Source organism: Hevea brasiliensis, chromosome 12 (genome assembly GCF_030052815.1).
Source record: "Hevea brasiliensis isolate MT/VB/25A 57/8 chromosome 12, ASM3005281v1, whole genome shotgun sequence".
NCBI classification, from domain to species: Eukaryota; Viridiplantae; Streptophyta; class Magnoliopsida; order Malpighiales; family Euphorbiaceae; genus Hevea; species Hevea brasiliensis.
Genome location: NC_079504.1, coordinates 1,108,148 through 1,135,939, shown reverse-complemented (window position 1 = coordinate 1,135,939; position 27,792 = coordinate 1,108,148). Strand labels below are relative to the sequence as shown.

At 32.5% G+C, this 27,792-nt stretch overlaps 5 protein-coding genes and 1 long non-coding RNA gene across 7 annotated transcripts; 2 read left to right on the top strand and 4 right to left on the bottom strand.

Moving 5' to 3' along the window:
- Positions 1 to 138: 138 nt before the first annotated feature.
- Positions 139 to 3,824, bottom strand: LOC110655914 (CO(2)-response secreted protease). The gene is made up of 9 exons (XM_021812418.2): positions 3,531 to 3,824; positions 3,157 to 3,416; positions 2,965 to 3,076; positions 2,365 to 2,875; positions 1,878 to 1,978; positions 1,490 to 1,732; positions 1,262 to 1,376; positions 938 to 1,148; positions 139 to 837 (listed from the first exon to the last, which is right to left on the bottom strand). The coding sequence occupies exons 1-9, from the start codon at positions 3,692 to 3,694 to the stop codon at positions 269 to 271; spliced, it is 2,286 nt and encodes a 761-aa protein (XP_021668110.2). The 5' UTR covers positions 3,695 to 3,824; the 3' UTR covers positions 139 to 268.
- On the top strand, positions 1,213 to 1,819 carry LOC131171280 (uncharacterized). Its single transcript, XR_009141854.1, has 2 exons — positions 1,213 to 1,353; positions 1,447 to 1,819. It is a non-coding gene; the product is annotated as an uncharacterized LOC131171280 (long non-coding RNA).
- Positions 3,825 to 6,734: 2,910 nt separating the features above from the next.
- LOC110655917 (protein FD) lies at positions 6,735 to 8,488 on the bottom strand. Its single transcript, XM_058130772.1, has 3 exons — positions 7,437 to 8,488; positions 7,228 to 7,299; positions 6,735 to 7,028 (listed from the first exon to the last, which is right to left on the bottom strand). Exon 1 carries the CDS (start codon positions 8,218 to 8,220, stop codon positions 7,471 to 7,473), a length of 750 nt encoding a protein of 249 aa, XP_057986755.1. The 5' UTR covers positions 8,221 to 8,488; the 3' UTR covers positions 6,735 to 7,028; positions 7,228 to 7,299; positions 7,437 to 7,470.
- A 2,236-nt stretch (positions 8,489 to 10,724) lies between these two features.
- LOC110655915 (la-related protein 1C) lies at positions 10,725 to 16,252 on the bottom strand. The gene is made up of 7 exons (XM_021812419.2): positions 15,474 to 16,252; positions 14,730 to 15,294; positions 14,275 to 14,416; positions 14,068 to 14,158; positions 11,661 to 11,732; positions 11,153 to 11,447; positions 10,725 to 11,075 (listed from the first exon to the last, which is right to left on the bottom strand). Exons 1-7 carry the CDS (start codon positions 15,945 to 15,947, stop codon positions 11,044 to 11,046), a joined length of 1,671 nt encoding a protein of 556 aa, XP_021668111.2. The 5' UTR covers positions 15,948 to 16,252; the 3' UTR covers positions 10,725 to 11,043.
- A 4,913-nt stretch (positions 16,253 to 21,165) lies between these two features.
- LOC110655922 (probable cinnamyl alcohol dehydrogenase 6) lies at positions 21,166 to 23,115 on the top strand. Its single transcript, XM_021812429.2, has 6 exons — positions 21,166 to 21,329; positions 21,421 to 21,534; positions 21,650 to 21,877; positions 21,958 to 22,246; positions 22,359 to 22,512; positions 22,742 to 23,115. The coding sequence occupies exons 1-6, from the start codon at positions 21,235 to 21,237 to the stop codon at positions 22,942 to 22,944; spliced, it is 1,083 nt and encodes a 360-aa protein (XP_021668121.2). The 5' UTR covers positions 21,166 to 21,234; the 3' UTR covers positions 22,945 to 23,115.
- A 142-nt stretch (positions 23,116 to 23,257) lies between these two features.
- On the bottom strand, positions 23,258 to 26,888 carry LOC110655923 (transcription elongation factor 1 homolog). 2 transcript variants are annotated; one of them, XM_021812430.2, is made up of 5 exons: positions 26,729 to 26,888; positions 25,176 to 25,301; positions 24,402 to 24,472; positions 23,653 to 23,674; positions 23,258 to 23,568 (listed from the first exon to the last, which is right to left on the bottom strand). In XM_021812430.2, the coding sequence occupies exons 2-5, from the start codon at positions 25,286 to 25,288 to the stop codon at positions 23,496 to 23,498; spliced, it is 279 nt and encodes a 92-aa protein (XP_021668122.1). In that variant the 5' UTR covers positions 25,289 to 25,301; positions 26,729 to 26,888; the 3' UTR covers positions 23,258 to 23,495. The 2 variants fall into 2 exon arrangements, with proteins under 2 accessions (XP_021668122.1, XP_057986754.1); XM_058130771.1 differs by lacking the exon at positions 26,729 to 26,888 and having other exon boundaries at positions 25,176 to 25,323.
- Positions 26,889 to 27,792: the final 904 nt, after the last annotated feature.

The window sequence follows — 27,792 nt, the reverse complement described above, 5'->3', positions numbered from 1 at the left end:
GATAGAGAAAAAAGGGAATTTGGATCATAATGGCAAAAAAGCCATTCTAAGCTCAAGTTTCGTGTGATTTGAAGGAGGTCCAGTGCCCCCGATGTTAGTGGTTTTAAAAGGTGGAGTTGAGATAGCGTCGTCAGCATATACTGAAAAAGAAAATGCAGCATTAATTGGCTTTTACAGTTCATACTAATTTGTGGAGTTAATGTACTACAGCAGCCATTATTAATTGTAAATTACATCCGTGCACCCGTGCCACTGCCACAAATTGTTGTCACTTCTTACTACTTCTACTGCTTACAACAAATGGGGTGCGGACCTTGAATTTTCCGTTAGTCCAAGTAATTGATCCAAACACATCGTCCAGAGGTGAAGGTGCATTGAAAACAACTTGATAGCTCAGTCTCTGTCCATTCCCTGTAAATTTTAGTTCCATTGGATCGACTGCAACTCCTAGTCCATGAGGCAAAGAAAGCATTGGAGTGTATGATGTGGCACCATCTCCGCCAACGTTTGTAAGAGTTCTGCTTACATTCCTAATCTGATTTGCAGCGAGGTTGAAAACTGCAATGGATGGATAGTTGATGTTAGATATGAGATCGGAGCTTGAATCCTTGGGGCAAGTAAAACCATCCGGAAGAGTTGCCGAGATGACTTTTATTGTGGATGTATCATATCCATGATAGCATAGAAAGTTTATGTAGTCAATGGCAGTTGTCTCATAAACTAGCCCCGGTTGCAGTGGTCCAGTTGCGCTTATTTCTCCTGCCCCATAATCATAAGCAGTGGCTATGGCACCTGAATCTGCCGTTATAGAGGCCTTAACGTTGTTTGTTTGAGATGCTGTAGGCAAGAAACAGAAAAAAAAAAAAAATGAAAAAGAAAGTTATGCGTTGGGGGGAACTTGAATTATTCAATTTACATTCTTTTTTAAGATATTAACCAGTGGTCATAATGGCTGATTTGATTGCGGATGGGCTCCACGTGGGATTCTGGGATTTGACTGCTGCAGCAATTCCTGAAACGTGTGGACATGCCATGGAAGTTCCTGAGAGCACATTAAATAGTGGGGGTTCTTTTCCTTTAACAGTCTCCTGTGTATCATTGCCCATCCATGCTGCAATTATGTCAACTCCTGGTGCTGCAATATCAGGCTGCAAAGCCACAAAAACAGGGCAAAAATTTATTTGTGTTTGAGCTTTTGGTGATATTTGCAAAGAAATTATCGTCCGGAATGCAATCGGATTGTAGGAATAAGAGACTTTGCCTTGAGGATGTTCCTTGTGATGGAAGAAGGACCTCTAGCTGAGAAGTATGCAACAGCTGGAGCAGGCTTATATTTTGTCACTGCTGTGGTAGGTAAGATAGTTGCAACTGGATTTCTGTGTAAGTTTTCAAATTTGTCAACTATAAATTGCTTGAAACACTTAAATGAGTTTCTATTCACTGCAGCTGATCTTTAACTTCAGATCAAGACAATAGTCTTTTGTCTTACTTAGTTGAGTTTATGTAAGAAAGAATTTCAGCAGCATCCTTTGAACTGATGACGGTCATCGGAAATTCCTTGTAAGTGGATGCAACGGCCTTTGTCTTGTCATCAACCAAAATTAGACCAATTCCTCCTAAGCTTTGAACTTCCCCCTTCTTCTCATAATCTGAGTATTCACCATCTTCATTATCACAGAGTATAATATTTCCTTTGATCTTCTCCTTATCCATGGAACCTGGCTTGCAGTTTCTGAACCAATGCATGTTTTAGATATAAATATTAGTGCATGAGAGAATTCCATGGCTCATAAAAATAATTAAACCCTTTTTTTGTGTGCATTCATCAAGTTTTTCAAGCTATAAATATGCTCATTGTGGACTGCATTATCGTATACCTTGCTTCATCTTCAGCTGAATCAGTGTTCTTGGCTGACTTCGCATATATCAAAGGGTGCACTGGATCTTTTCCAATATTAGCAAAATTTATACCTTCGCCCTGAAGTGAAGTGAAAAACCCAAACATTTTCAATTAATGTATTTTAAAAGCATTATTTTAAATGATAAAAAAAAATATTTAATTATTTTGGATTAAAATATTTTAAATTTAACTTTATACTAATTTTTAATGCCCTATAATTAACATATTTAAGGTTGTGTTTTATTTCAACAGTAGCTCAACATTAATGTTAAATAGGCTTGACCAAAAGCCTGGCTTTCATGATAAAATCACATTGAGAAATAGGAAACTTCTAACCATATAATCAATTAATCTGATGGTGCATTGTTGATGGTAGTATTAGACAAATGTTTTCTAGAAAAGTTCAAACTATAGATAGATTCACTAAGGAATTGAAACTTGGTTCCTGTTAGAAGTATCATTACCTTTATTGCCTTGTTTCCACCCAACACAACATCTGACTCAAAATCCCTGTCAATGGTTGTAGCACCAACCGTCAGAATCCATGGCGCAGTATTTACAACTGTTCCTGAGCTAGGGCCATCATTCCCTGCAGAACAGACAACGGTGATCCCATTCTCAACTGCGTGGAATGCTCCGATGGCAATAGGATCCTTGTTTAAATCGGGCGCAAATGAGGATGGTGAACCAAGTGATATTGATAGTACATCAGCGCCATCTGCAATTGCATCATCAAATGCTGCTAGTATGCTGGAGCCTTGGCATCCATTCTGTGAACATACTCTATACACAGCGATCCTTGACCCTGGGGAGCCACCTTTCGCAGTTCCCTCAGCCAGGCCGTAGTATGATGCACTTGAGACCACAGCTCCTGCTGCAGTTGCGGCTACATGAGTGCCATGTCCAATCATATCCCTAGGTGTTTGATAGATTTCATCATCTTCGCTTCCATAAAACCTTGCTCCGATTAGTTTTCTGTGAACTTAAAATCTTAGATAACAATCAAACACAGAACAAAAGAAGGATTTATCAAATTCATGTTCAAGTTGGAAGAACAGACTTACCTGTTACAGTTGGATGAGTTGAAGTTGTAACCTTTTACACAAGTTCCTTTCCAGCGTGATAGAATTGGACCCATGTCCTTGTCACTAAAACTCTCTGATTCGGGCCAAATGCCTAAGTTCCACTTTATTATTGTTAGAAAATAGAATAACCGCAACCATTCTTGTGAGTTTTGAGTAGGGCTTGAGGCTCACCTGTATCGATTATTCCAATGATCGTGTCCGATCCATTAAAGGATGAGCTAGAGTCTGAAGTGGGATTGGAATCAATCTCAACATCAGTTTGATACTTCAAGAAATCCCATGAACGAGTTGTGTGGAGTTGGAAGACAGGATCAGGAAAAACAGATGCAACTCCAGGTCTCTGAGCAATTGATTGCGCCTCTGCTTCTGATAAACGAGCAGCAAAACCCGAAAATCCATGCCTGTAACTGCGCAATATAGCATTCTTTTTCCTGGCATAATAATCACCATTCCAAGAAAATTGAATAACCAATAAGTACACCAAGAAAATGAAAATTGCTAGTGATATAACAAGAAGGATATATAAATATTCCCGATATGCATACCCTTTTGACACAGAGCTCAAAAGCTGGACGTAATCGTTTTCCAAGTAACCTTTGCCAGCTCCCATGTAAACAATGTAAACCCCATCCTTATCTGCAGCTGCAACTCCTGTTTCTATCAGACAAGACAAGGGAAATAAGAGATAGAATATGATAAGACCGTTCATGGCTTGAACTGTTCCAAGGAGATTGAATTGGAAGCTCTCTCTCTCTGGTTTAGTGATGCATGGCTTGTTATGTCTATGATAGAGCTCTTATCCAGCCAAGTTAGTGATATTTATAATACCCAAAAATGGTGGGTTCTTTGTGCACGTAATTGCACACTTGTCAATCTAACACTGATATCCACCCATAGTGCGCCATTGCTCATCTTCTACCATTACCAGCTGGTGGTGGTGAATATAGTATAAGTGGAGATAGGTAATATAGATAGAAGAAGTTTCACTACTTCATGCGATCCATTCTATGTATCTAAAATTTATGAGGGCCTAAGGCAAAAATTTAGGTAACAAAATTGAGCAACTGAAGCATTCATGCTATTCAGATGGGTAGCTTAATTTCCTAACTATGGTCAGAAGGGGTTCTCCTAGTTTGAATTTCCTGCAAAAAGGAAAGTCATGTCCTTTTTTCAATATCAAGAAATTCATCAAGATTTCCCGTTTGAAAATTAAAAAATCAATTAAATTAAATTCTTATAAAATTGAAGAGGATATATTCGCAAAATTATTTGTAGTAAAAATCAACAAGCATCATTATGAAAAATTAAGCAGATTCTGCAATGAAATTATAGTATGATATATTAGCAATATGAAAAACTAAGCATATTAAAGTTATACAAAATAAGAAAATAAATAAGCTTATCATGATATGATAGGAATAAGAAATGATTTAGCATAATAAATCTTATTAAAATGTTTAATAAAGTTTGAAAGGAAAAGCCAACTAGTTATATAATTCACATTATATAATTACATATTATTTGACTTTTTTAAATTAAAAAAAAAAAAAAACAGAAATTGAATTGAGATAATAATCAACATATTTAAGAATTTTTTTTCCTTGATAACATAAAAAAGAATTGAAATGAAAGCGATGACATGATGAACATGATCCCACATGTATGAAGAGTTGAAAGTAAAATTGACGGATGAGAAGGCTTTTATTTAGCCAGCTTATGATATCATGCAAATATGCTCCTTTTGAGATAGAGGCAATCATTTTTCGCAAAAATAATCATCTACGAAAAATTTTTATTTAAATTTAATTTATTATAAAATTAATACATAAATATTATATATTTATGTTTTTAATTAATAAATTTTATTATATATTTTATATCTCAAATTCTATCAGATTTAAAAAAAAAAAAAATGGCACATAATCATGTTCGCTCTGTATAACTTCGGTTGGGAATCTACCTGGGCAACAAATTACTTGATGTTCTATGTATTAGACAAATGTAATGATTAAATTTTAGAATTTGGGGGAAAAGAATCTTCCATTCCATGCATAATAATGGCCAAATTGCATTTCCAATCTTTGAATTCCACTTGAGTTTTTTTTAGTTCATTTAATTTTTTTTTTTAATTTTACAATTTTAAAATTATTAAATTAAAATTCATTAATATACCAAAATTTTCCTTGAAAGCTAGTAATGAAAGTGCGCCACTGCCAATAATTCATATCCACCAACCCCCACCCGGTAAGGGAGGTTCGACCCGTGAACTAGACTAGGATTGATTTGAGTCAACTCTGAAATCGGTTTGAGCCAATGATTTCATACTTTGAACCGGCTTTGAATCAGAATTAGGGGATCTATTTAGGGTCCTTTGAACCAAGCCTAGAATCAGCCAATTTGAGATGATAATTCTATATTGAAACAGACTCAAATTAAAACTTCTTTTCTTTTCTTTTTATTTCCTAAATTTTATATTGAATTTATATTTTAATTTTTTTTACATTAAAAACTATATAAATAAGTCTAAAAATTTATTATAACTTAATAATACCTAGAATCAAATTGAAATTGAATCAAAAGTGAACTAGACAATGAGGCCACCCACCCAAATTGCATTGTCAATTAAATTGGATTAGTTTTTTTTTTTTTTTTTAATTCTTTGCCGTATGAAGTGATTTATTTTATGGAAGTTGAATTAGAGAAGATTTTATAAAAGGAACTCATTATCCCAATAAGTAAGTGACTTAGCCACTAATACACCCCTATAATAATTTATTGATTTTAGTTACCAAAGATAAGGTATAACAATTAATGAGATCCTCTCCTTCCTTCCTTCCTTCCATTGCCACCCATTCTGTATGCCCTATCACTAATCGCATTCACTGTCTTTAGTCCCAATAGAACGACAATTTATTGGCTCATAAATAGCCTAAGCTCTTACTCCATATCCCATACGCCATATAATTTTGTTTAATTATTATTGAAGTTGTCTTTAAAAATATATATTCTTAAACATATTAATTAGACAATATTAAAAATTCATTTATAAAATGTCATTTTATTAATGTAAATTTTTTTAAAAAATAAAAAGGTAGATGGAATTTTTCTACGTGAAATGGGCCTATCACATAGAAAATGGGCCCAAATCTCTGAAACCTTTGTCGAACCTTTCTTCACTCATATAAAGATGGACCCACTAATAATATGATTGGGCCAACAAAAACAGGCTGGCACCTCGGAATTTAATGAAAGAAAAACCCATTGCTTGCAAGGCGAGAGAGAGAGACTTGTTTGGCATTAACCCTTTGGTTGGAATTATGGAAAATAAAAGAAGAAAGAAATTTAGGAACAAAATAGCAGTCACGCGACAGAGTGCAAAGGATCACGTGCATTTCAGGGTTTTGGGATTGGTGACATTTCTTCTCAAGGTACATTGTAATTGGATTGCTTTTCACTGTGCCACGTGCATCCACTAAGCATGAGCTTCACGCTTTGCCATGTTTGGGAATAATTTAAACTAGTGAATTTAATTTAAACTGAAATTTACAAAAAATAATAACTAAATTTAATCAAAACCTACCAGGTGGAGAAAAGGATGAAGAAGAAGAAACCAATAATCATAGACAGAGATAAGGTGATATTGATAGCCAAACATGTCCCACCTATATATATATATATATATATATTATTCTTTTTTATAAGAAAAGTAAAACCCATGTATCTATATAGATATTTATAGCCAAACAAAATATCAAATGGGGTTTCTCATGAAGCATTTATATTTTACAAGTCTTTCTCCTTCTCCCCAACAAAGCCTCGTGATTGGAGTTGGAGGAGAGAAAAGAAACCACACAGTACTAGAAACAGACAAGAAAGTCAAGGAATAACATTTATATATAATATTTTTGGTGGGGAAAAAGAGAGAACAAAATGCCCACAGTTTGTCGTGTAGCTTGGGATCCACACGCACACAACTCTTTCTCCCTTGGCCGTCTTTTTCTATTCCACCTGCTTTGTTATTGGACAGCTTGATAGAGATGTATCTAAATAGAAAATGAAGCCCCATTGTAATTAGATTTCAAAACATCTCACTCAAACATAGTCTCTGGATTTCTCTTTTAATGGAAATTTGTCATCATAGTCAATGGAAGGAAAGAAATGGAAAAAAAAAAAGATTGATAATTGCTGTATAATATATATATATATATATATATATATATATATATATATATATATTCTTACTTCTCAAAATGGTGCTGTTGAGGTTCTATACAGACTCTGCTTTTTTGTAAGCTGAGCGGGAGCTGCCAGGAACTGCAAAAACACAAACATTGTCTGTCAATCCACCAATAGGATGTGTTTTGTTACGGGTAAGGGGATAAGCAAATTCCAAATAAAGAAACTGAAATTAAACAAAAACATCCTTCAGGGTTTTTTTTTTTTTTTTTCACCTTTTGTTGCTGCTTTCTAAGCCTAGCATTCTCTTCAGTTAACTGGGCTCTTTCTAGTTCCAACTCTTGCGTGTAAGCCTGAACATGTTTTAAAAGGGGGTAAAACACTAAATAAAGTTACGAAAACATCACATGAAGTAAAGAAAACATCTTTTTTGGGTAAGAGATAGAGAGATTCCTGCTTTCTAGCCCTGGACCGTGCAGCTGATTCTCTATTCTTGATCATTCTTTTATGTCTCCGATCGCTACTGTTGCCGTGATTTTCTTGAAGCCTTTTCTTGCAAATGGAAGGGATCACCGATGAAGAACCCAGAGCACCAAAGGGAGAGAATAGAGAAGAACCAAATGAGGATGTGTCAACACTCGCATGACTATGCAACTGAGGGTTATTTGGCCTTCTGGGGACACTATTGCTTTCAAGAATTTCTAAATCAGACCCAGAATTCAACCTCAACGTTGTGGCAGGTCTTGGCGCTAAAGAATCCAAGAAATCAGTGACCCTGCTACCAGAGGAGTGAGTTGGTGGGTCTTTGTTGAAGGGTCTCACCAAGAAGTCTTGAAGGATCACACCAGCGGGAAAAGCAGGGTGGTGGTTGGTGTGGCTGGCGGGGCACTCTTGAAGGCAGGTTAGGTTTATATCTTTCCAAACGTCTTCCATGGACTTTCTTGCTGATGAAGTATTTACTGCCTGATGAGATGAAGGAGAGGAACACGTAGAGGATGATTTTGAAGGCGAGCTAGAGATCCTACTATTATTGTCGTTTCTTTCCGGGGACGACCGCATGATCACAGAGAGAGAGAGAGAGAGAGAGAGGGGAAAGCAATTAGGGACACTGGAACTGGAGAAAGAAGAGATGTCTCTTTCTGATTTGTTGGGTGGTGCACAAAAATCTCCAACATCAAGTTGTGATAGACTGTTATTCAAAATTTAACTCAAAATGATTATTTTTAGTTATGTGAAAAGTCATCCAATTGGAAAATAATCCTTCAAAGTTTAACTGCTTAATGAACATTAAAAAAGATGACAGCAGGTGGGATATTTTTTGCTTCTTTTGCAATTCAACAAATATGCATTAAAAAAACTTTTTTTTATGTGTGTATATATAGCTCATCTTGGCAAGGACTAATGACGTAAATTTTGGAGGCTAGTGTTTAGTGGGTTGCTTCAATATAGCAAGTTGCTAGAAAGAGCTCAGGTGAGAGCTAATACTGTAGTCAAATGCTAATGTTGTAAGTGATGTAGTGGAAGTAATAATTGATCAATCGCAAGTTAAATTTTCTCGTCTTATTGGTGAGCATAATTAATCTTGAGAGCACAAAGTGAACAAATGGAAGAAAGATGGTGGCATTTGTTGATTGGTGATTTGAACAGTTGGTTGTTGATTCTGATAACTTACAATGATGTCGCTTTAACTTGTATTCAGACTAACCCTTTTCAAATGCATACAGAGATTTCATTAAGAGTTTAAACATCTATTTAGCGCATGAAACTGCACATTTTAAAAATCCATTTCAAATATTGCAAGTGGCAAACAAAAAAAACCCTAAGCGAGAAGAATGATGAGGAGAGCAGCCCAGCAGAATAATCAGAGAGGCGTGTCCATGATAAGATATGCACTAAAACCTCAGATTTTATCACCCACCACACAGCAACCATTAGTGATTGATGTGTTTCTTTAGTGGGGGTACCTAGGATAATATTAATGGTTATATTTGCCTGCGAGAAATGACCTCCTTTTTTTGTCATTCACTTTGGCGCCAGTGACAGCCACTGTTATTAAATTTGGTATAGATAAATTGGTTGGATTAATAAATTAATGAATTGAATTCTAAATTGCTTCAAATTTACAATTTGATTGTATAAAGAAATAATTTAATATAATTCAATTGGTCTGATAAATTATATCAGTGAATCGATCGATAAATTAATGTGATCCAATTAATTTAATTTATTAATAAAAGTATATATATATTTTTAATTATTATCAACAAGGAGATTAAATCTAAAACTTCATAAAATGTTTTTCAAGGCCACAACGAATTGAATTAATTTAATAATTTATTATTTAATTATTTTTTAATGATCCAGTAATTAAATCATTAATTGAATCCCTTTTCTCTTATCAATCTCTAAACCTGATTTAATAACACTGCTGCCGACAGTTTCTTTCATTCACAAGCAAAACAACACCGCCAACACCAGCGCCGGCTTTGTTCTGCAACCGTGCAAAAAGATCCAACCAATTCCGGAGTAGATACGGGCAGAGTTTGGACCGAAACTGACAAGTTAAAATTGAATTAAAATTAAATTGGAAAAAATTGTTTTTGAATTAAAATCAGATTTCAAAATTCAAATATTTTAATTATTAAATTAAATTAAAAATCGTGCAATACAATCTGGAGGTAATAAGGCGATAACAATGATTCATTTTTTTGTCCAAAGCGAGAGGGAGTCTAGTCAAAAGATGCTTGTAGCGAACAGCTGTCAAACTCTGAAGGGAAAAGTTCATCAATTTGCCCAAGCTCACGTCTTCTAGCTTCAGCTAATAAATTCAGGCGCACTCGTATTCCCCATCACGTTCGAATCGTACTAATAGCCTTTACAGGCAGGTTGAAGAGACTTGCACTATGTTTGGGAAATTTTTCAGAAAAATGAAAAATAAAGAATTAAAAATAAAAAATATTTTTTTATTATTTTCTCTTTATTTGAATAAAAAGAGAAAAAATTAAAAAAACACATATAATAAATTTATAATTTTAATATATAAATATATTTTTTCCTCATATTTTTATTATTTCTTTTTAAATTAAAAATAATAATAAAAAAAAGTCACCTTTCAACCTTTATTTATTAAACCTTCTCTTTCAAATAAAAAAAAATATCAATCATTTTTTATTTTTCTCTATTTATTTTTCTCCCCTTCTGTTTTCCACACATCCAAACAAGGGCTAGGAGAGGAGAGGGATGGTGCTTTTATAATCGTATACCAACTTTAGCTCAGGTAGATGGAAACTAGGATTTCGAAAAAAAAGAAAAAAAGCTGGAAACTAGGGGACAATACTGTTTAGTCCCCACTTGGTAGAGGAATCCTTATCTCTACAATGTTTTTCTGTTTAAACATTAAAATTCAACCAACCTTCCCATCAAATAACAGAATTCTCAGAAATTTTTCAAAAATGTCTCATGGGATTTCATAAGAACTCAATGGAGAAATAGTGCAAGTACTGCAAAATATAATTGTATATGTACAATGACGAGAAAATCGTATTCAATGGTAAACAAACAAATAAAAAACGAATGTATATATATATATAGATGCTGAGATTGTCATCCATGCAATGCCACCATAAGAAGAATATAATCATCCACGCCAAAAAAAAAAAAAAAAAAAAGGCTATACAAAAACCAAAGACATTACAATTCAGACCAGTTAAAAACCTAAGTTCTTTCTTTCCCCTTCTTTCTTTCGCTTTCCTTGAATAAATACCTACACATTTCTTATTTTGTTTTTCTTCCATGCGCCTCAGCAAATTCTGTCAAAACCAGGCACAGCAATGGACAAAATAAAAATAAAAATTAAATAAAAAGCTGCATCTGACCTTCCAATCAGCATTCGTCTCCCTTGCCCCTAAAAACAACTGCAGAAAGGATTGTGTTTAAATATGGTGGGTTGCATAGACTGTATGGTTTCAGCTTGAACTTGCATCGTCAATACCTTCCCGTTGAGAGATTTGTGAGTGAAATGCCAACTCTGTTGAACTCATCACAGCATCTTCTGGGTTAAATGTCAACCCTGTTGTACTCATTACAGCATCTTCTGGGTTACGAGATGGCTTGAACGTCCTGCTATGTAGGTTAGGGGTCATTTCCTCCACTGTCATCTTTTGAAACGACTTCGTCAGCAAATCATGGCTTGGTGCATTCGAGGATTGCAGGCCTGAGTCAGTAGGAATCCTGCTAGAACTAGGTATCCATTTCATCCAATCATTACGCCTTCTCACTTTGTCACCCTGAATCAAAATTTCATTCAATATTTCAATCAAACCAAATTGTTGAAATAAGAGCCCCTAAATTTCAATAGCACATCAATGTGCAAGCTAAAAAACAAATGTTCACTGTTTAATTCATGTAAAACTCAGAACTATAGGGTTGGAATCAGTTTGACACATAGCAAAACAAATTGATTTGATATTTTTATATAATGTTATAACAAATGAAAGTACCTGTACTTCTAGAAGAGTTGAAGTCATCAAGGATTCCAATATTAACTGGATGTCTTTAGTCATGTTCTTAACCTGCAAAAGCAGTTTAAACCCATATCAATAAATCGCAATGGTCCAATGGAACAACCTTAATATTTCACCAATACTTCACCCATGTCCCTTTTTTGAGGAATTAAGTGAAAATAAATGTACTAGAATATAAACCAACAAGTTTGATTGGTGACTCCAGCATATGCACCACACTAACATAGAACTTAAATGCAGTTTTGAACACGAAGAATATCCACTTGTAGTAAAAATGACATAAAAAAGATGACAGTTATTTGAAAGTCATACACAAGGCAAAAACAATTCCTCCATTACGCATAAGCATTTCCTAATAATGTCCTATCATGAATAAATTAGTACTTTGAAAGACAGCTTTTGCCATTAACCTACTCATGCTAGAGGTAGGCTCAAGAAGAAGTTCAAAACAGCTTAGAGCATGAAATCCATTTGGGTCCAAAACTCCTACATCATGCAAATCTATAATACACAAAGGCTTGTTACACCTCAAATTTTATTTTATTTTAAGCTCTAATGTTCCATAAATTAATCAAAGTATCTGATCCTGAAAATATAAATACACGGATGCAAGCATGCAGCAATTAAAATAAACCCAAATTCTTACCTACGTCATATCTTCAGTATTACATCATGTATTCCTTTTTTTTATGAGGGGAAGGGCATTGATTAAATACATCGTGAAAAATTAACTGGTAGTTCCATATAAATGTAAAGCCAGTACAGCTTCCCTAGACTTCAATCACTATCTCCAAAATGAAGATGAAGTTCTACAAACATATGCAAAGTGAAGATAAAGTTCTCCAATCCTGCTACTCTTTCTACTGTGGACAACTATGCTTACACGCTAAAATATGTGCTTGCAGCCCACATTATGTAACCTCTTTCTAGAAGTTCACAAATAATTAATGATATTCTGAATCCAAAGATATTCTGCTAAGCATAAATTCACAAACTTGAAAAGCTCTCTGCATGATTCACAAGACCTAAAAACATAAATCCATCTCCAGCCCACCTCGTAGCATGCCATAAAAACCCTTTTCCTGATTCTTAAAAACCCATTAAAAAATGTTAGCTTTACCATATCAATGATTTCAACCAACTGCCTTTCTTAATTTGAGAAGATTGATCCTCCCAAAATCAAGCATTTAATTAAATCATCCAACAAGAAACCAGTAACACTAGCATGATTTGAAGAAGTAGATAGAGAGAGCAAAAGAATTCTACAATTGCTATTTCAATGAACAAAATTGATCATCACAGATTATAGAACACTGAATGAAACAACTGTTAGCCTGCTGTCTACACCAAAAACAAAAACTTGTCAAATATTTTGTAACATTTCGCTTATCTCTACAACCTATTTCTCTAATCCCCCATGTCTTACAAGAATTTTGTCCACTAATAAATCCAATTGTCCACAATGCATCTTCCCAGGAATCCACATTTAAGATTCATTGGGACACAGTTTTTGCTCAATCAGGTGAGTGAATCCATCAGTCAGAAATTCTAGAAAGAAAATCTCATTCTAGCATTAAACAGCCTCAACAAAACACTATCTGATAAATGGGAATTACTAGAGGAAAAAGTAGACCATGCAGCCCAGCAAAGAAAAATTTCTCACCTTTATGAACATACCTTTAACTTTCATGAAATCAGCCTCTTTTCAAACCTTTATCATTAAAACCCAATGAATACTGAAAGAGACACCTAAGATAGCGCCAATTGGACAAATGACCAGGAGCTTACTTCATCATTAATTTTGATGATAAAGGCATAATTCTACTTCCATAAATCAAGAAAAAGAAAAATGGAGAACGAGGGGGGAATTGGAGAGGGTGATGATGGAGGTTGCTGAAAATTTAGGTGGAAATTAACTTATCAGAAATAATAGAGAACAGAACCTAAGTTTATCCGATTTGCCACTTCAAGTAATAAAAGAAAAATTAATTGATTCTGGTTATAAACTTGTATATAGCTATGTGAAAGCAATATGTCAAAGCAAACAAAAAGAATAACCAACTGAATAAAGGACATGTGCCATCTTCAACTCAAACTTCTAGGTCAAAAGGAATGTTTCACTTTATCCTTGCAAGAAGTTTTACAAACAATAACCTTTTAAGTATATAAAGGATGAATTTTGAAGCAAAAAAACAATTGGGATATTAGAAACTCAATGTAAATGGTCGACCCAGAAATTACTTCATTGCTGTTTTAAGACCAAGGCAAGCATTCAATTGGAAATTACAACAATATACACGGCCAATTTTATGGTATAGGATAACAATTTATGCCCCAAGGTAAAATATCATGATCCTCAAGATCATTAATAAAATTCACTTACTCGATTAAAGCCTGCTATTAAAGTAATTGGAACCCAGCCTTGATTATCCATGTTTGACTTCAAATATTCATCTTTAATTAAATTAGCATCACTGCAAAGAAGCAAACAACAGTTGTAATAGGTGGTTAACTTTTCAACAGAAAATAGGAAAATGACATATTTAAGTTACTAATCATGACAGCAAGAGGGTCAAGAATGTAAAGATACCTGAAATAATATTCTATCTGAATGACTAACATAACAGACAAAGGAGGCTCATGAACAGGCACAATCATTGCAGGTGCTGGTCCATTAGTGATGAAAGGCACCCTAAAGGTTTCCAATGACATTGTAGGAATATATACCAAATCTGAAGAGAGCAAATGAATTAATTCCAAATCCACAATAAAATTATTTTTGTCCATAAAACAAAATGTATAGTATTAGTGAATGGAGAGTGTTACTACCACCCATAAACTGGAGTTTAAAAAAGGAGATCATAAGCAAAACCAAATTATTATTTGGAATACAACTTATCAATCAAATTGCAAAAATTAGCAAAAAGCTAGCTGTTTTTAACATTTTGTCAATCCCAAAACCAACAGAGATAGGGTGCCTTTCATTTTAGAGAGTTGGATGGCTTCCACATCAAACAATAAACATGTTCATTAGGAAAACCTTACCAGAAAAACCCATGTGGTTCCCAAAAGGTCTTACGTGCTGAGGTGGAACAAATGCGGCAGTATTGGGTGGAGGAGGCCTAACAAAGCCCCTTGGAGATCTCTGTGGGTGCCCATGAACATCCCTGAAATTCCCATAATGTCCACGGTCTTGATCACGCCTTCCCCCAAAATTGTTCTGGTAGGGACCATCTCCACGTTGTCCAAAGTTACCTCTCCGGGAAGAATGTCTGTGATCATTTACCACAGGTGGCTGAGGTCCAAACCCCCCAGCTGGTCTAGGTTCCCAATAGTTACTCCTGTATGAAGCGTCTCTTGGAGATTGATCCGGTATTGCTGGGACAAGATTCCCATAACCATTGGGAGACATTGCAAATATAGGAAGTGGTGGTGGTGGCGGAGGAGAACGAGAAAAGCTGCTGTGAGAATAACCACCTCCAGAGCTACTACCGCCACTGCCCCCCCGCTTCATGGACTTCTGTCGAGCTGGCATCGCATAGTTTGATACAGAATTAGATTTTGCATTACTAGAAGCTTGACTGTGAGGCGAATCAGGTATTACAGGTCCCTAAAACAAAACATGCATATACAGATTTCGATTAAACGTTATTTCTCTTAATGACAAATGACATATTTATTCACCTAGTCAAAAGACCCTGTATAACAAAAAGAAAAGTGAAATACTTCATTATTTTCGTTAATGGAAACTTTTTGGATGCTAAACACAGAAGGACAATGAAAACAAACCTGAGGCCCATCAGAAACGATCTTCGAAGAAGAATCGGCGGCTATTGATTTAGGAGAAGGTTTGGTGGATTCAGATAGAGCAGGCCATGAATCGGCTCCCATCACAGAACTACGCTCAGCTGCGCCATTTAACGGTTTCTTCCAAGCTGGCTTCTTTGGCCTACCCACATTGGCGCTGTTACTGTCCGAAGTATCTGGCCCGACAAAATTATCTGCTGCCGGCAGCGGTGTAGAAAGCGGCTTACGAGGGGAGCAATCAGAAAAATTAGATTGCTGCTCCCTGGAAGAAGTCAGAAGAGACGACGGTGACGTCAAGGGATGAAGAGCCGGAATCGATTCCGGCTCACCCCGCACAACTTTAGCCCACGGAGATGGCAAATTTTTCCTACTGTGAGGACTGTTGACACCATCTCCAGAACCAGCGCCTCGCGGGGATTGAGACGAATGAGATTGCGAATCCGCAGTCATCGCCATTAGGGTTTCAGAAAAGGAAAAAAACAGTGTATTTTGATCAATATAAAACAAAAATTGGTCAAATAATTAATTAATTAATCAACCAACGACTGAAAACAGAACGATGTTATTGGAAAAATGCACCAAAATGGAAAAATCTGGGGACGATCTAACACGTGAAACTTACGCGCCGTCACAGCCCCTCCTTCCGTCTCAGTTTCCTTCTCCCTTCTCTCTGATACCGTTTTATTTGATTTCTTTTCAGGGAGTAGTGAGGAAGATGCAGGGATTTGTTATGTTTTGAGTGCAAGCTACAATTACTAAAATATCCTTCTTTGAATTTTATGGGAAGTTGGAAAAAGAGTTTTGCTTAAGCTGTGTTTCTTTTGTCCTTCTCACGCCGTCCAACTTACCAATGAAGGGGTATTTAAATAATACACAAAAACACAGGTGGTGAACAAATAATAAAGCAATGCCACGTGTACAAATTTTCTCCCTAAACATCCATATTTTCGTTTAGAGGTACATGCCATTCAGTGTTCACTCTCTCTTACATCATGTTTTGTTTAGATGGCTAGGCAGTTTGGGGAGGGAGACCGGCAGAGGCTTGAAGGTAGGAATGGCATCCAACGCAAAGAACACTCTATTTAGCGATGGAGCTAGATGTTTATCTTTAGAAAGGATCAAATTAAATAATAAAATAAAATGATTTCATTAATTTTTAATTTATGAATTATTTATTTTAATTTAATAATTTAATTGAAATGATAATTTTTTTATTAATATATAAATTCAAATTGTGTTGTGATTTTAAAATTTGAATTTAAATTTTAAATTTTAAATATTTGATTTAAAATTTAAAATATTAAAAAAAAATTTTACAAAAATATTTATAAATTGTGATATCACGTGAAATTGATCTATTTAATTATAATGGGATGAATTTGAAATAATAGGATAAAAATAATTTAATTATTTTAAGTTTGTCACAAATACATGACATTTAGGCTAAATCTAAATTTATTTTCATTTAAAATATCTAAATAATGATTTAGTCCAAATGGTCAAATCCTAAATTTTTATTAATAAAATAAAATATTTTTAATTTTATTAATCATGAAATTAAAAATAATTTAAAATTAAAATCTTATAATTTATTAAATATTTACTTAATAGTCATGTAACTTAACTTTATCTAATGGTTGAAGACATATAATTTACTGATAAATTTAAATTTGAGTTCATACCTTTTTAATCCCTTACTTTAAAAAAAAAACCTTAATAGTCAATTTATTAATTTAAATTATTAATTTATTAAAATATCAAATATAAAAACTCATACATTAATCAGTCAAAATACTAAATTTGGGATAAATTTAGTATTTTAATATTTCAGTCTTCAGTTTTTTAATTTATTTCTTTATAAATTATTACTAGTATGAAATTTATTACAAAAGCATTGAAAGGAAATTTCAATTATATATGGGAGTTTTACATTTTTAAGAAATTATAAACATTTTAATTTGGGATAAATTGAAAATTAAATTTAAAAAATGTTAAATTTGATAATTAATTAAGTTTTTTCTTGAAGGTGTAAAATTAGCAACACCCTTATTTTAAAAAATATCATACGTACCATAACTTTTATAAAGTGGATTTAAGTTACTTTTTGATTTAATAGAATCTGAAAAGTATCGTAATTTTATTTTATGAGAATTGTGATGTATCATAAGATGTTTATAGAAGTTGATATGTAATAGGTGGAGTTTTAAAATTTTAGAGTATTATGAAATTTTTTTTTAATATAATTCAGAGTAAATTTATATATTACACCTTAATATTTTTTTATTTACATAATTTATAAAAAAAATTAAAATAAAAAATTTTGGGGGACATGACCTCTTGAGTCCACCTTACCTTCCACCCATCCTATCCATATCTAAACTCCAACTCAATTAGTATTTTCAATATTTGAGCCCATTTTAAATTTCATTAAAACTTATCATCAACTATTTAAGTTCATATCAAACTCAATTATTATTATCCAAAATAATCCAAACTAGTTTAATTTTATATGTCTTATTTAATAATTATAATAAAATTATTTTTATCAATACTTTTTATTTTAAAATTTAATGATTTTATAAAAACATTATATTTATTTAACATATAATATATACAAATTTACAAATATTATTAAAAAATATATTTTATATTTAATTAATTATTTATATAAATAAATTATAGTAACAGATACACGACATATAAAATCTAAATCCAATATAAATATTATTCTTCAAATTCAAACATATTTTATTAGAGTCCGTCAAATTAAGTATTTATTTCCGAAGGTAGAATTAAACTAGATTGAATTGGTTAATTTCATTTAAAATCATTATTTAAAAAATTAAAAAAAAATAACGAATCAAAATTAAAATTAAAAGAAAAATCATATAATTTTAATTTTGATATTTTAAAAATTTAAATCAAAATCATTGATAATATAGAATAACTCGGTAATTACCTTAATGGAAGGCGATAGAAGGTAAAAGATAAATTAAAAATAAAATTATTATTATTATTATTATTATTATTATTATTATATGAATAAGAAAAATGAAAAGAGAGAAAATTTGGATAAATAATTATATATAAGCCACAAAATAAATTCAAGAAATTGTCATTTTAATATAATGTATTGATCTCTCTATATATATATTTAAACACAAATTTAAATATTTAATCTATTACATTGTGGCTTATATTTAGTTAAACAAAAATATGAAAATTCAACCCTTTCTTTCCTACAATTTCAAGAAAAATTTTTATAAAAAAAATAATAATCTAGCTGCCCTTTCACAATCAAAATAATTATATTTCACTACATAATTAATTAATATGTGAATACTCAACATAATTAATTCAATTGATAAGATAAGGATTCATATTTTTGTTATATTTAATGTTATTGAAGAGTAATTTAAAGTTATTATCCTGAATGTATTAAAAATAGAAAATCTTATATTTAAAAAAAATAATTTAATTTTAATATGTAAAAATTAATTTAAAAATATTTTAAAAAATACTGCGTGCGGTTGGGGGTTTGGTCCGTGTTATTAAGGATTTTTATTTAGATTTTAAATTTTAGTTACAAACCAACATGAAGGGCATATTTGGAAACATAATTATTTACGTTGAGCGCAAGGCGTGACGTAACTAGAAGTTGATGGGTCGAGACGTCGAATACAAGGATGAAACAGGAAAGGACATATTTATTTATGATATATTTTAAGTTAATGTTAAAAAAATTAAATTAATTTTTTATTTTAATATTTATAACCAAGTTTCATAGGCTATTTTATCATATTGATTTTATTTAATTTTTAAAATTTATTATTTAATATTTTTTAATTAATTTTATAAGTTAAGCTAAAATATAAAATATTTAATTTTAATTAATTTTTTAAAAGATTATCTTAATGTTTAAAATTTAATTAATTTAAAAATTTCCAACTCATATCTAACAAACTTCCTTTTTTTTTTTAATCTTAAATAATATATAAATTTAGCCATTAATTAAATAGGCCCATATAAATAGAAGGAGAGAGGAGATATGCAAGATTACAAACCATTTGAAATCAAAAGTTAGATAATAAGTTGGTGGAAATTAATAATTAATTAAAATGGTTTAATAATTTAAGAAGGATTTGACTTGTTGAGAGAATTAAACAACTTAATTAAGTCTTGATTACACACTATACTAACCACTAATTAAAACTACTCAGGTCCCATTTGGAGTTAGATATTCAAAGGGAAAAATATTTTATTTTAAATATTATTTAAAAAAAATAATGTGAAAACAATTATTTAATAATTAAATGTAATTACTATAAATTTCTATCTTATATAATAAATTATTTAACTACTTTGTTTTTCTGGGCTTAATATAGATGGATTTGATATGCCGCTTTCATCTTCCTCAGTGGGTTTTGGTCTCTTAGTGCCCATTTGTCTATATGGGCTCTAGTTGTTGCAGAATGGACTACCAGCTCTTCTCATTTTCTTACTGGCTGAATTATATTTTATTATGATTAAATTAAATTTTAATAGTAAAAGTTTTTAAAGAAATAATTTAATAAAAATTATAATTTTTATTTACAAATATCGAATTGAATATCGTTAGAATTTATATAAGAAAATTTTATAAAATTTGAATTTGTAAAAATTTTACTTTATTAAAAAATTATCGCCACCGATTATAAAAAAATAAAATAAAAAAGAGGCCACTTGCCAAATAGGCGGAATCCCCGTGCTGGTATTTAATTGCACAGAAGGTATTAGGCATTCGTTGTCGGTAACTGTTATACACAGATGAATATAGTAAATGGCAATTTTTTAATTTAATAAATTGAATAATAATTAATATAGCACATAATATTTTTATTATATAAATATTCATCTCTGAAATTATAAAATTTTAAATTTAAATTTTAGGTAGAATCTAACACTATGTTTGGAAAACTTTTTAAAGGGATGGAAAATGAAAAAGAGAAAATATAGAATGAAAATAAAAATTGTTTTCTTAAATTATTTTCTTTTTTTTTTAAATTGAGAGTTATTTAGATTAAAAGAGAAAAATATTGAAAAGAAAGTTACCTTATAAATAATAAAATTATAACTTTATCTATATATTTAAAAAAAATATAAAATATCAATTATATTTATAATTTTAAATATTTTTCTCATATTTCCTCTTATTTTAGAGAGAAAATAAAAAAACATAAAATATTTTTATTTTCTCTATATTTTTTTTTCATTTTTTATTTTTTACACAATTCAAATAAAAATAATAAAAAATAAAATTATTTTTTCCTCCTATTTTCTTTTCCCTTATTTTCCTCCCTTTCCAAACACAGTGTAACAAAAAAAATCTCAACAAAGGCCCATTTGTATTATGCCGAGTCAAAGTCAAGGTAAACGCAAATGTTTAAGTCAAGTCACGCTGATTTTTGAAAATTTCAGTGGAAAAGCTGCATTTTCCAACCATTTTCTTTCCCATTTGCATGGTGTAAACCATTTGACTTGAAGACAGAGCCATCCATTTAAATGAGAATTAGTTAAAGACCCAAGTTTCCAAGTTTTCCTTTTTTGATACTTTCGTGGGATCTTCGTGGCTGCTTTGGCTAAAATTTAACAACGTATACACAACAACCTGGCCCAACTAACCACTATAAATTCTATGGCAGGCTAAGAGTCAAGTCACTTCAAGTTTTACTCCTCTCTTCTTCTATCTCAGAATCTTAACTCAATGGCTCAAACAACTCCAAAACATACCCAGACCGTTTCTGGCTGGGCAGCCCACGATTCCTCTGGCAAGATCACCCCTTATATTTTCAAAAGAAGGTATTATATTAGTATTATATGAGTTTTTCGCTTAATTAGTTTCAATTTCGTTTCTCAAGATTTCACTAGTTGAAGTCTTCAATTTGTGCAGAGAGAATGGCAGCAATGATGTAACCATAAAGATCATGTACTGTGGGATCTGCCACACTGATCTCCACCATGTGAGGAATGATTGGGGGATTACCATGTACCCTGTGGTTCCAGGGTAACACATGTTTATATTCCTTTCTTGTTTTCAAATCGCAGCTCTTTTGTTCAAAAATCAAGCAAGAAATGCTTATCTACTCGTGTTTGCTGAACTGTATATATATGTGTTTTAGGCATGAAATTACAGGCGTAATCACCAAGGTGGGGAGCAATGTAAAGAACTTCAAGCTGGGAGACAGGGTTGGAGTTGGGTGCTTGGCAGCTTCCTGCTTGGAGTGCGAGTTCTGCAAGAGCTCCCAGGAGAATTACTGTGATCAGATTCAGCTCACTTACAATGGCATTTTCTGGGATGGTAGCATCACCTACGGGGGCTACTCCGAAATGCTGGTTGCAGATCACAGGTATTTCAAAATTAATTAGTGATTCAGAATCAGATACAATCAGTGCTGTAATTAATTTGGTAATATTTGACGTCATCAAGGTACGTGGTGCGCATACCGGAAACCCTGCCGATGGATGCAGCAGCGCCTCTGCTCTGCGCAGGAATTACTGTGTTCAGCCCCATGAAAGACAACGGCCTGCTAAAGTCTCCAGGGAAAAGGATAGGGATAGTTGGTTTAGGGGGTCTTGGACACGTAGCTGTGAAATTTGGCAAGGCATTTGGTCACCATGTAACCGTGATTAGTACCTCCCCATCTAAAGAAAGGGAGGCAAGAGAACGCTTGGATGCAGATGATTTCATTGTCAGCACCAATTCTAAACAAATGCAGGTTTAGTACATAATTCATTTTCAAAACCACATGATTTCAAGTACACGTATTTTATCCAATGTTTTTTTTTTTTTGAAAATTTTTTATTTTTTTATTATCTTTGGTGTGACAGGCAGGGAAGAGAACACTAGATCTTATCCTGGATACAGTTTCAGCTAATCACTCCCTTGGGCCAATCTTGGAATTGCTCAAGGTGAATGGAACATTGGTGGCAGTGGGTGCACCAGACAGGCCTTTTGAGTTACCTTCTTTCCCCTTGATATTTGGTAAAATGTCCATTTCTTTCCCACTTCTTCAAGTTTCGATGATAAATATAAATGGTAAAATGCAATAGAGACATGATTGTTAGCAGAAAATAATTAATTCTTCTCCACGTACCTACTAAAGTTGCAAAACTCCACCCTTCTGTGGAAGTTCTCTAATGAACAATAATTTCTTCTTTTAGTCATGGGTCAACAATAAAGCATATATAAATTTGTGTAATATTACTTGCAGGCAAGAGAACAGTGAAGGGAAGCATGACAGGAGGAATGAGAGAAACACAAGAAATGATGGACGTATGTGGCAAATTTAACATCACTTGCGATATTGAAGTTGTAGAACCATACAAAATCAATGAAGCCCTTGATCGACTTGCAAGAAACGATGTCAGATATCGTTTTGTCATTGATATTGCTGGAAACTCTTCACGTATTTAATTAAGAGAAGCAGAGTCTTTTGGCCTCATATATTTTGCTTTATATATTTTAGTTGGCTAATTCAACTTTGTGGCCCCATATTCTATCATGTGCTTGTCTCTGGTGTGCAATTAAACGAAATGAAATCTTCATCAAATAAAAATTCTAACAAGATAATTAATTTTAATGTTACTTTTCTTTCTTCTCATAGTAATATTATTATTTTTTATGCCCCCATTGATTATGTGAGTCCTAGCGAAGCTAGCCATTTCAAGTGTATTATTTAGAGTAGTGAAACGGTGCAGGAAGAAATAAATTTAAACAAAGTATAACATTTCTCAGAAGAGAAGCATCACTTGATCGAGTTTTATTCCCAAAGACAGTTTTCAACAAGTTTATCATCCTTAAAACCGAACATATGTTACAAGAATCAAGTGTAGCATGGACCAATAGTTACTATGCATGCAACGCTTACATATCTGATTTTAGAACTAAAATAAGGTCATTGTGATTGGATATGAAATGACTTCATAAAGCTTTCTCTTCCACAAAGAAGCAGAGGAGACAACAACCTACTCTGCTCTGTAAGCACCATCATCTTCAAGGTTGTTGACCCTTTCACATTCATCAATCCATTCACTATATCTGCAGTCAAGACGTCAGCAGCTGGAATGAGTGGCTATGAATAATTATTATCTAATTCCAACCAAAGTATGGATTTCAACTTACATGTCTATGGGTTCAGTTAAAGCTGCAATAACAAAACATAGAAAATGTTTAGTTCAACTCCAACATATATACGTATAATATATAAAAGAAGAAAAAAAGATGGGAAGAGTAGAGGCAGTCATCATAGAAAGTAAAATATTCATGCTATCCACACTTCTCGAACAATTGCAATGGAGTACACAAAGAAATGATCACCTTCAATAAATAAATAAATAAACAACAGAAATGAACTAAACAACAAACTAAGCAGAAATTTCCACGTCTGAAATGAAATCAGCAAATTTGTCAGAAACTAACTGCAGAAACTTTCCAATGGATTTGTGATCTTTAATGTTTCTGTCCATAGTAAGAAGACCCAATAGGCTTTCACTTATCTGCCATACAACTAAATATGATGTTGCCATCCTCTCATTTTATAGACTATTGGCGATACAAGCAACTTAGGATTTCTGCTTAATGAAATTCTACATATATTGGAGTTGAACTAACCATTTTCTATGTTTTGTTTAGCTCAGCTGACAACTGAAATTTCATAAATTTGTTGCATTATCCAGCTAGATAGTAACAGAAGTCCACTAAAATTCCTTGAGGTAATTAGGCATGCATAATGTGATAACAGACCTAACCTTTTCAAATTAAGGATCTACCCTTATATGCAAAGTTCGGGAAACCTTATAAGCTAGGAGTCGTTAATGTTCTTGTGTTTTGATATTCAATATGGAGTCCAGAAGATACAGAATATGGCATACCTGTGATGGTAGTGCTAAAGCTCTCTTGGCAAATCCCACATATAGCCTCACCTATCAAGTTCTTCATATCACTGAAGCCAAGAGAAAAAATAAACAAATTATTTAGTTCTAACAGAGAGCAATATATGTGGCATTGGTCAGCGCACAAATTAAGCTTAGATTGGAACATTCACAATAGCATCAACCATTGACATTTACAACTCAACTTGACCAAACTAAATCTAAATACCAATTAACTGAGTACACTATATGAATCCTCTTACTCAATTCTAGCTTATCTGGTGCCACATTCTCCATGAGATATTTAGAAATCACATCAACTATTACAAATTTACAACTTCAATGCACATTACCTTCAGTCTCCCACTTGCCTTTGACACCCCTCCTACTTGAATGTAATTACCAATTACCATTCCTCACTTAATACCAAGCTTGCATCTTAGTTATAAATTTCACTTGTAATCCCTCAACCAAACCAAAAAGCTAAAAGACTGTACCAAGACCATAAGTTCAAATACTTGAGAACATCAAATTTCTACCAAGGTTCCTTTCATTACATAATCTTTTGGCTATAACAGTTCTTCCCAAATCTTGAGTATATTTTGCATGTACATATTAAACACACAACCAAAACAAAAGAAGATTTTCCTCAATAGCAGAGGTGAAATATCAATAAGAGAAAAAAAAATATTTCACAAAATTTCCCATCAATACATGCAAAGTTTGTGAATATTATCAGTTATCAGAGTGAAAAGAAAATAAACCAACACTTACAGGCGACATTCAACACTTGTCCCATGATTACAGAAAGGACAACTAAAAACAGTGTCAAGCTTGTCCATTCGCTTCTTAGGTGGAGGCTTTGCCCTTGACTTCCTTTTCCCCATTTTTCAACCAAGTCTGAACCACATCAATCATAAAAGCTCAAGCTCATTAGCACCTATAAAAGCCCATCACGCATGGAAGACATTAACTATTAAAGCATTGGCAGAAATATTAAGGGATATTCTCCCCATTTTTTTTAAAATCCTTTCTTTTAGATTTTAATAGCAGTGTTGCAGGGTTTCAGTGACAAGAAATCAATAAGCTTGTTGAATATGGCAATTCATCCAAGAGCATCTCAAAAAATAAAATCAGAAAGCCAATCACTTGCAATGGCCCTTGTGCTTATTGCTTGCAATTTCAAATTCAATTTAAGATGCCAATAAGTTTTAACATTGAGGACAAAAATGTAGAAGATGTGAAAATAAATGCCAAGGTAGCAATTTGGCTTACTTAAGGTGAACCTACAATTACCAAAAGTTAGAAAAGGAGAAACACGGAATGCCCAAATTCTTATTTCTTCTATATTCAAAAATTTTCTCAGCAGCAGAACACAGAAAAGCCTAAAAGTTAGCAAGCCTTCTGACGCAGAGTGCAGCTCATAAAAGAACACAGTCTCGCACAGAGTGAAAAATAGAGAAAACCTCTGCTGTATTTTTATTAATCAAAATCTCTAACTGAAATACATAGAATTAAGGTCTATTTATAGAGATATAATTCTCCCAAACTAGCTAGGAATACATGCCCGCTATCTAGGAAATTTAGATAAACTAAAATAAATTAAGAATCCTAGATCAAGACGGTATTTGGTTTGGTTACTTTGCATGTATTTTTTAAGTTATAAGTTGATAAGGATAATATAATCTTTTACTTTTGATCAAATTTTAAAATAAAAGGATAAATGATAAGTAAGGTATCTAACCAAACACTAATACAAGTCTAAAGCCAAACCAAACACCAAACCTAAATCCTAATTAAAACAGGAAACTGAAATAGGAAAGCAAAAATAAATCCTAATAAGACTTGGAAAGCTTCTAAATTAATTCTAAACTAATTTCCACAGCTGCCACTTAACATAATTGGAATTCCTAAGTGAAATAGGGCTGCTGGTGACGTTTCTGGACCTAAAAAAAACCCTGCTGCCCCTGTGGAACACATCCTGGGCATGTTCTGGACTGCTGGAACTCAGCCTGGGTGTGTTCTTTGCTGTAATTTCTGGGAATTTGAGGCTTTTGTCTTCCTTTGCCTCTTCTCCGCGATTTGGAAGCCCAAGCCCCAAGTCACCTCTTCAGAAAGAAAATCAACAAAGGGGGAAGAGACCATGTAATTGAAGCGAACAGCATATCAAGCAAGAAAAATCTAGACATACATTAATGAACGAAATTTAGAAAACCCTAGAAAAACAATAGCATGGGTTCTAAAAAGGCATAAAAAAAAAGGCGAAATATTAGAAGAACATAAATCAAAAACCCATAGTCGAAAACCCTAAACAATTATAAAAGTACGTTAATCAAAGCAGAGAATATAGCACTGATTATCGAAAGAGAGCAGCAACCAGGAAGCGAGAAAAATGGGAGCGTAGAGCCTGATATTATTAAAGATTAAAATAATTCTAATAAAAATTGTAGTCACTCAACGGCGTCGTATTCCTACGCACCATTTCAGTAGAAGAAGAAATGTCTTTATATATAAAAATTTATTCAATGAATGAATATTATATATATATATATATATATATATATATATATATATATAAAAGTAGAAGAAGAAATACTATATATTTTAGTAATAATATTTAAAAATGTTTATTAATAGTATTTATTAAAATTATTATTTTTAACTTTAACCAGTAAAATACAATTGCAAATGAATTTTCAGTTTAAATAAAATTAAAAATACACAAAAAAAAAATTTATCATTAGAACTTTATAAATAAATAAATTATCAAAAAATTGCTGATTTTAAAATTCACTACACGTTTAGATTTTACATTAAATAAAATAACATCTTCATCTTTAAGTTTGGACATATCATAGCATAAGATATATTTTATTTTTCTAGTTGATTTGGCGTTAAGATAGGATTCTAAGGAAGCAAGGACTAGTAATTGCACTTCATGGGATAGTTGGCATTGTATTTGTAGCATCACCAGGACAGAGGACTTGTGGGTTGCTCATTTTGTTTGTTGAGAAAGTAAATCAAGTTATTTCATGGAGGGCTCAAGACAAGTTTGCTTAGAAAAACTGTGGTTTTGCAGCAAAATGGAACCTACATATTGATCAATGATTTTCATTGCTAGAACACAAGAAGGCTCTTGCTGATATGTGTGTTAGGAGTAAAAATACTAAATTATTGAGCTACTAAAGACCTGTTTGGCATTATCATTTAAATTGCTGTTGAAAAAATCACTTTTTTAAATATATTAGTTAGAAGTATTAAAAAATAATTAAAAATTAAATTTAATCAATTTTAATTATAAAAATACTAAAATAATAAAATAATTTTTTTAAAATTACTTTTTTCAACAGCATTTAAAATGGTGCTTTTACTCAAAAAAATAATTTCAAAC

Bases quoted from the DNA above. Each gene is read 5' to 3' on its own strand.
- LOC110655914 (XM_021812418.2), bottom strand. From the start codon at position 3,694: ATGAACGGTCTTATCATATTCTATCTCTTATTTCCCTTGTCTTGTCTG. The intron at 3,077-3,156 runs GTGAGCCTCAAG...AGTGGAACTTAG, and splicing joins CATTGGAATAATCGATACAG to GCATTTGGCCCGAATCAGAG. The intron at 1,377-1,489 runs GTAAGACAAAAG...AAACTTACACAG, and splicing joins TCTTACATAAACTCAACTAA to AAATCCAGTTGCAACTATCT.
- LOC110655917 (XM_058130772.1), bottom strand. From the start codon at position 8,220: ATGCGGTCGTCCCCGGAAAGAAACGACAATAATAGTAGGATCTCTAGC.
- LOC110655915 (XM_021812419.2), bottom strand. From the start codon at position 15,947: ATGGCGATGACTGCGGATTCGCAATCTCATTCGTCTCAATCCCCGCGA. The intron at 15,295-15,473 runs GTTTGTTTTCAT...GTTTTGTTTTAG, and splicing joins TCGTTTCTGATGGGCCTCAG to GGACCTGTAATACCTGATTC. The intron at 14,417-14,729 runs GTAAGGTTTTCC...TGCTCTCTTCAG, and splicing joins GAACCACATGGGTTTTTCTG to ATTTGGTATATATTCCTACA.
- LOC110655922 (XM_021812429.2), top strand. From the start codon at position 21,235: ATGGCTCAAACAACTCCAAAACATACCCAGACCGTTTCTGGCTGGGCA. The intron at 21,878-21,957 runs GTATTTCAAAAT...GACGTCATCAAG, and splicing joins ATGCTGGTTGCAGATCACAG to GTACGTGGTGCGCATACCGG. The intron at 22,247-22,358 runs GTTTAGTACATA...TTGGTGTGACAG, and splicing joins CCAATTCTAAACAAATGCAG to GCAGGGAAGAGAACACTAGA.
- LOC110655923 (XM_021812430.2), bottom strand. From the start codon at position 25,288: ATGGGGAAAAGGAAGTCAAGGGCAAAGCCTCCACCTAAGAAGCGAATG. The intron at 24,473-25,175 runs GTAAGTGTTGGT...TCTTGGCTTCAG, and splicing joins ACAAGTGTTGAATGTCGCCT to TGATATGAAGAACTTGATAG. The intron at 23,675-24,401 runs GTATGCCATATT...TTGTTATTGCAG, and splicing joins CTTTAGCACTACCATCACAG to CTTTAACTGAACCCATAGAC.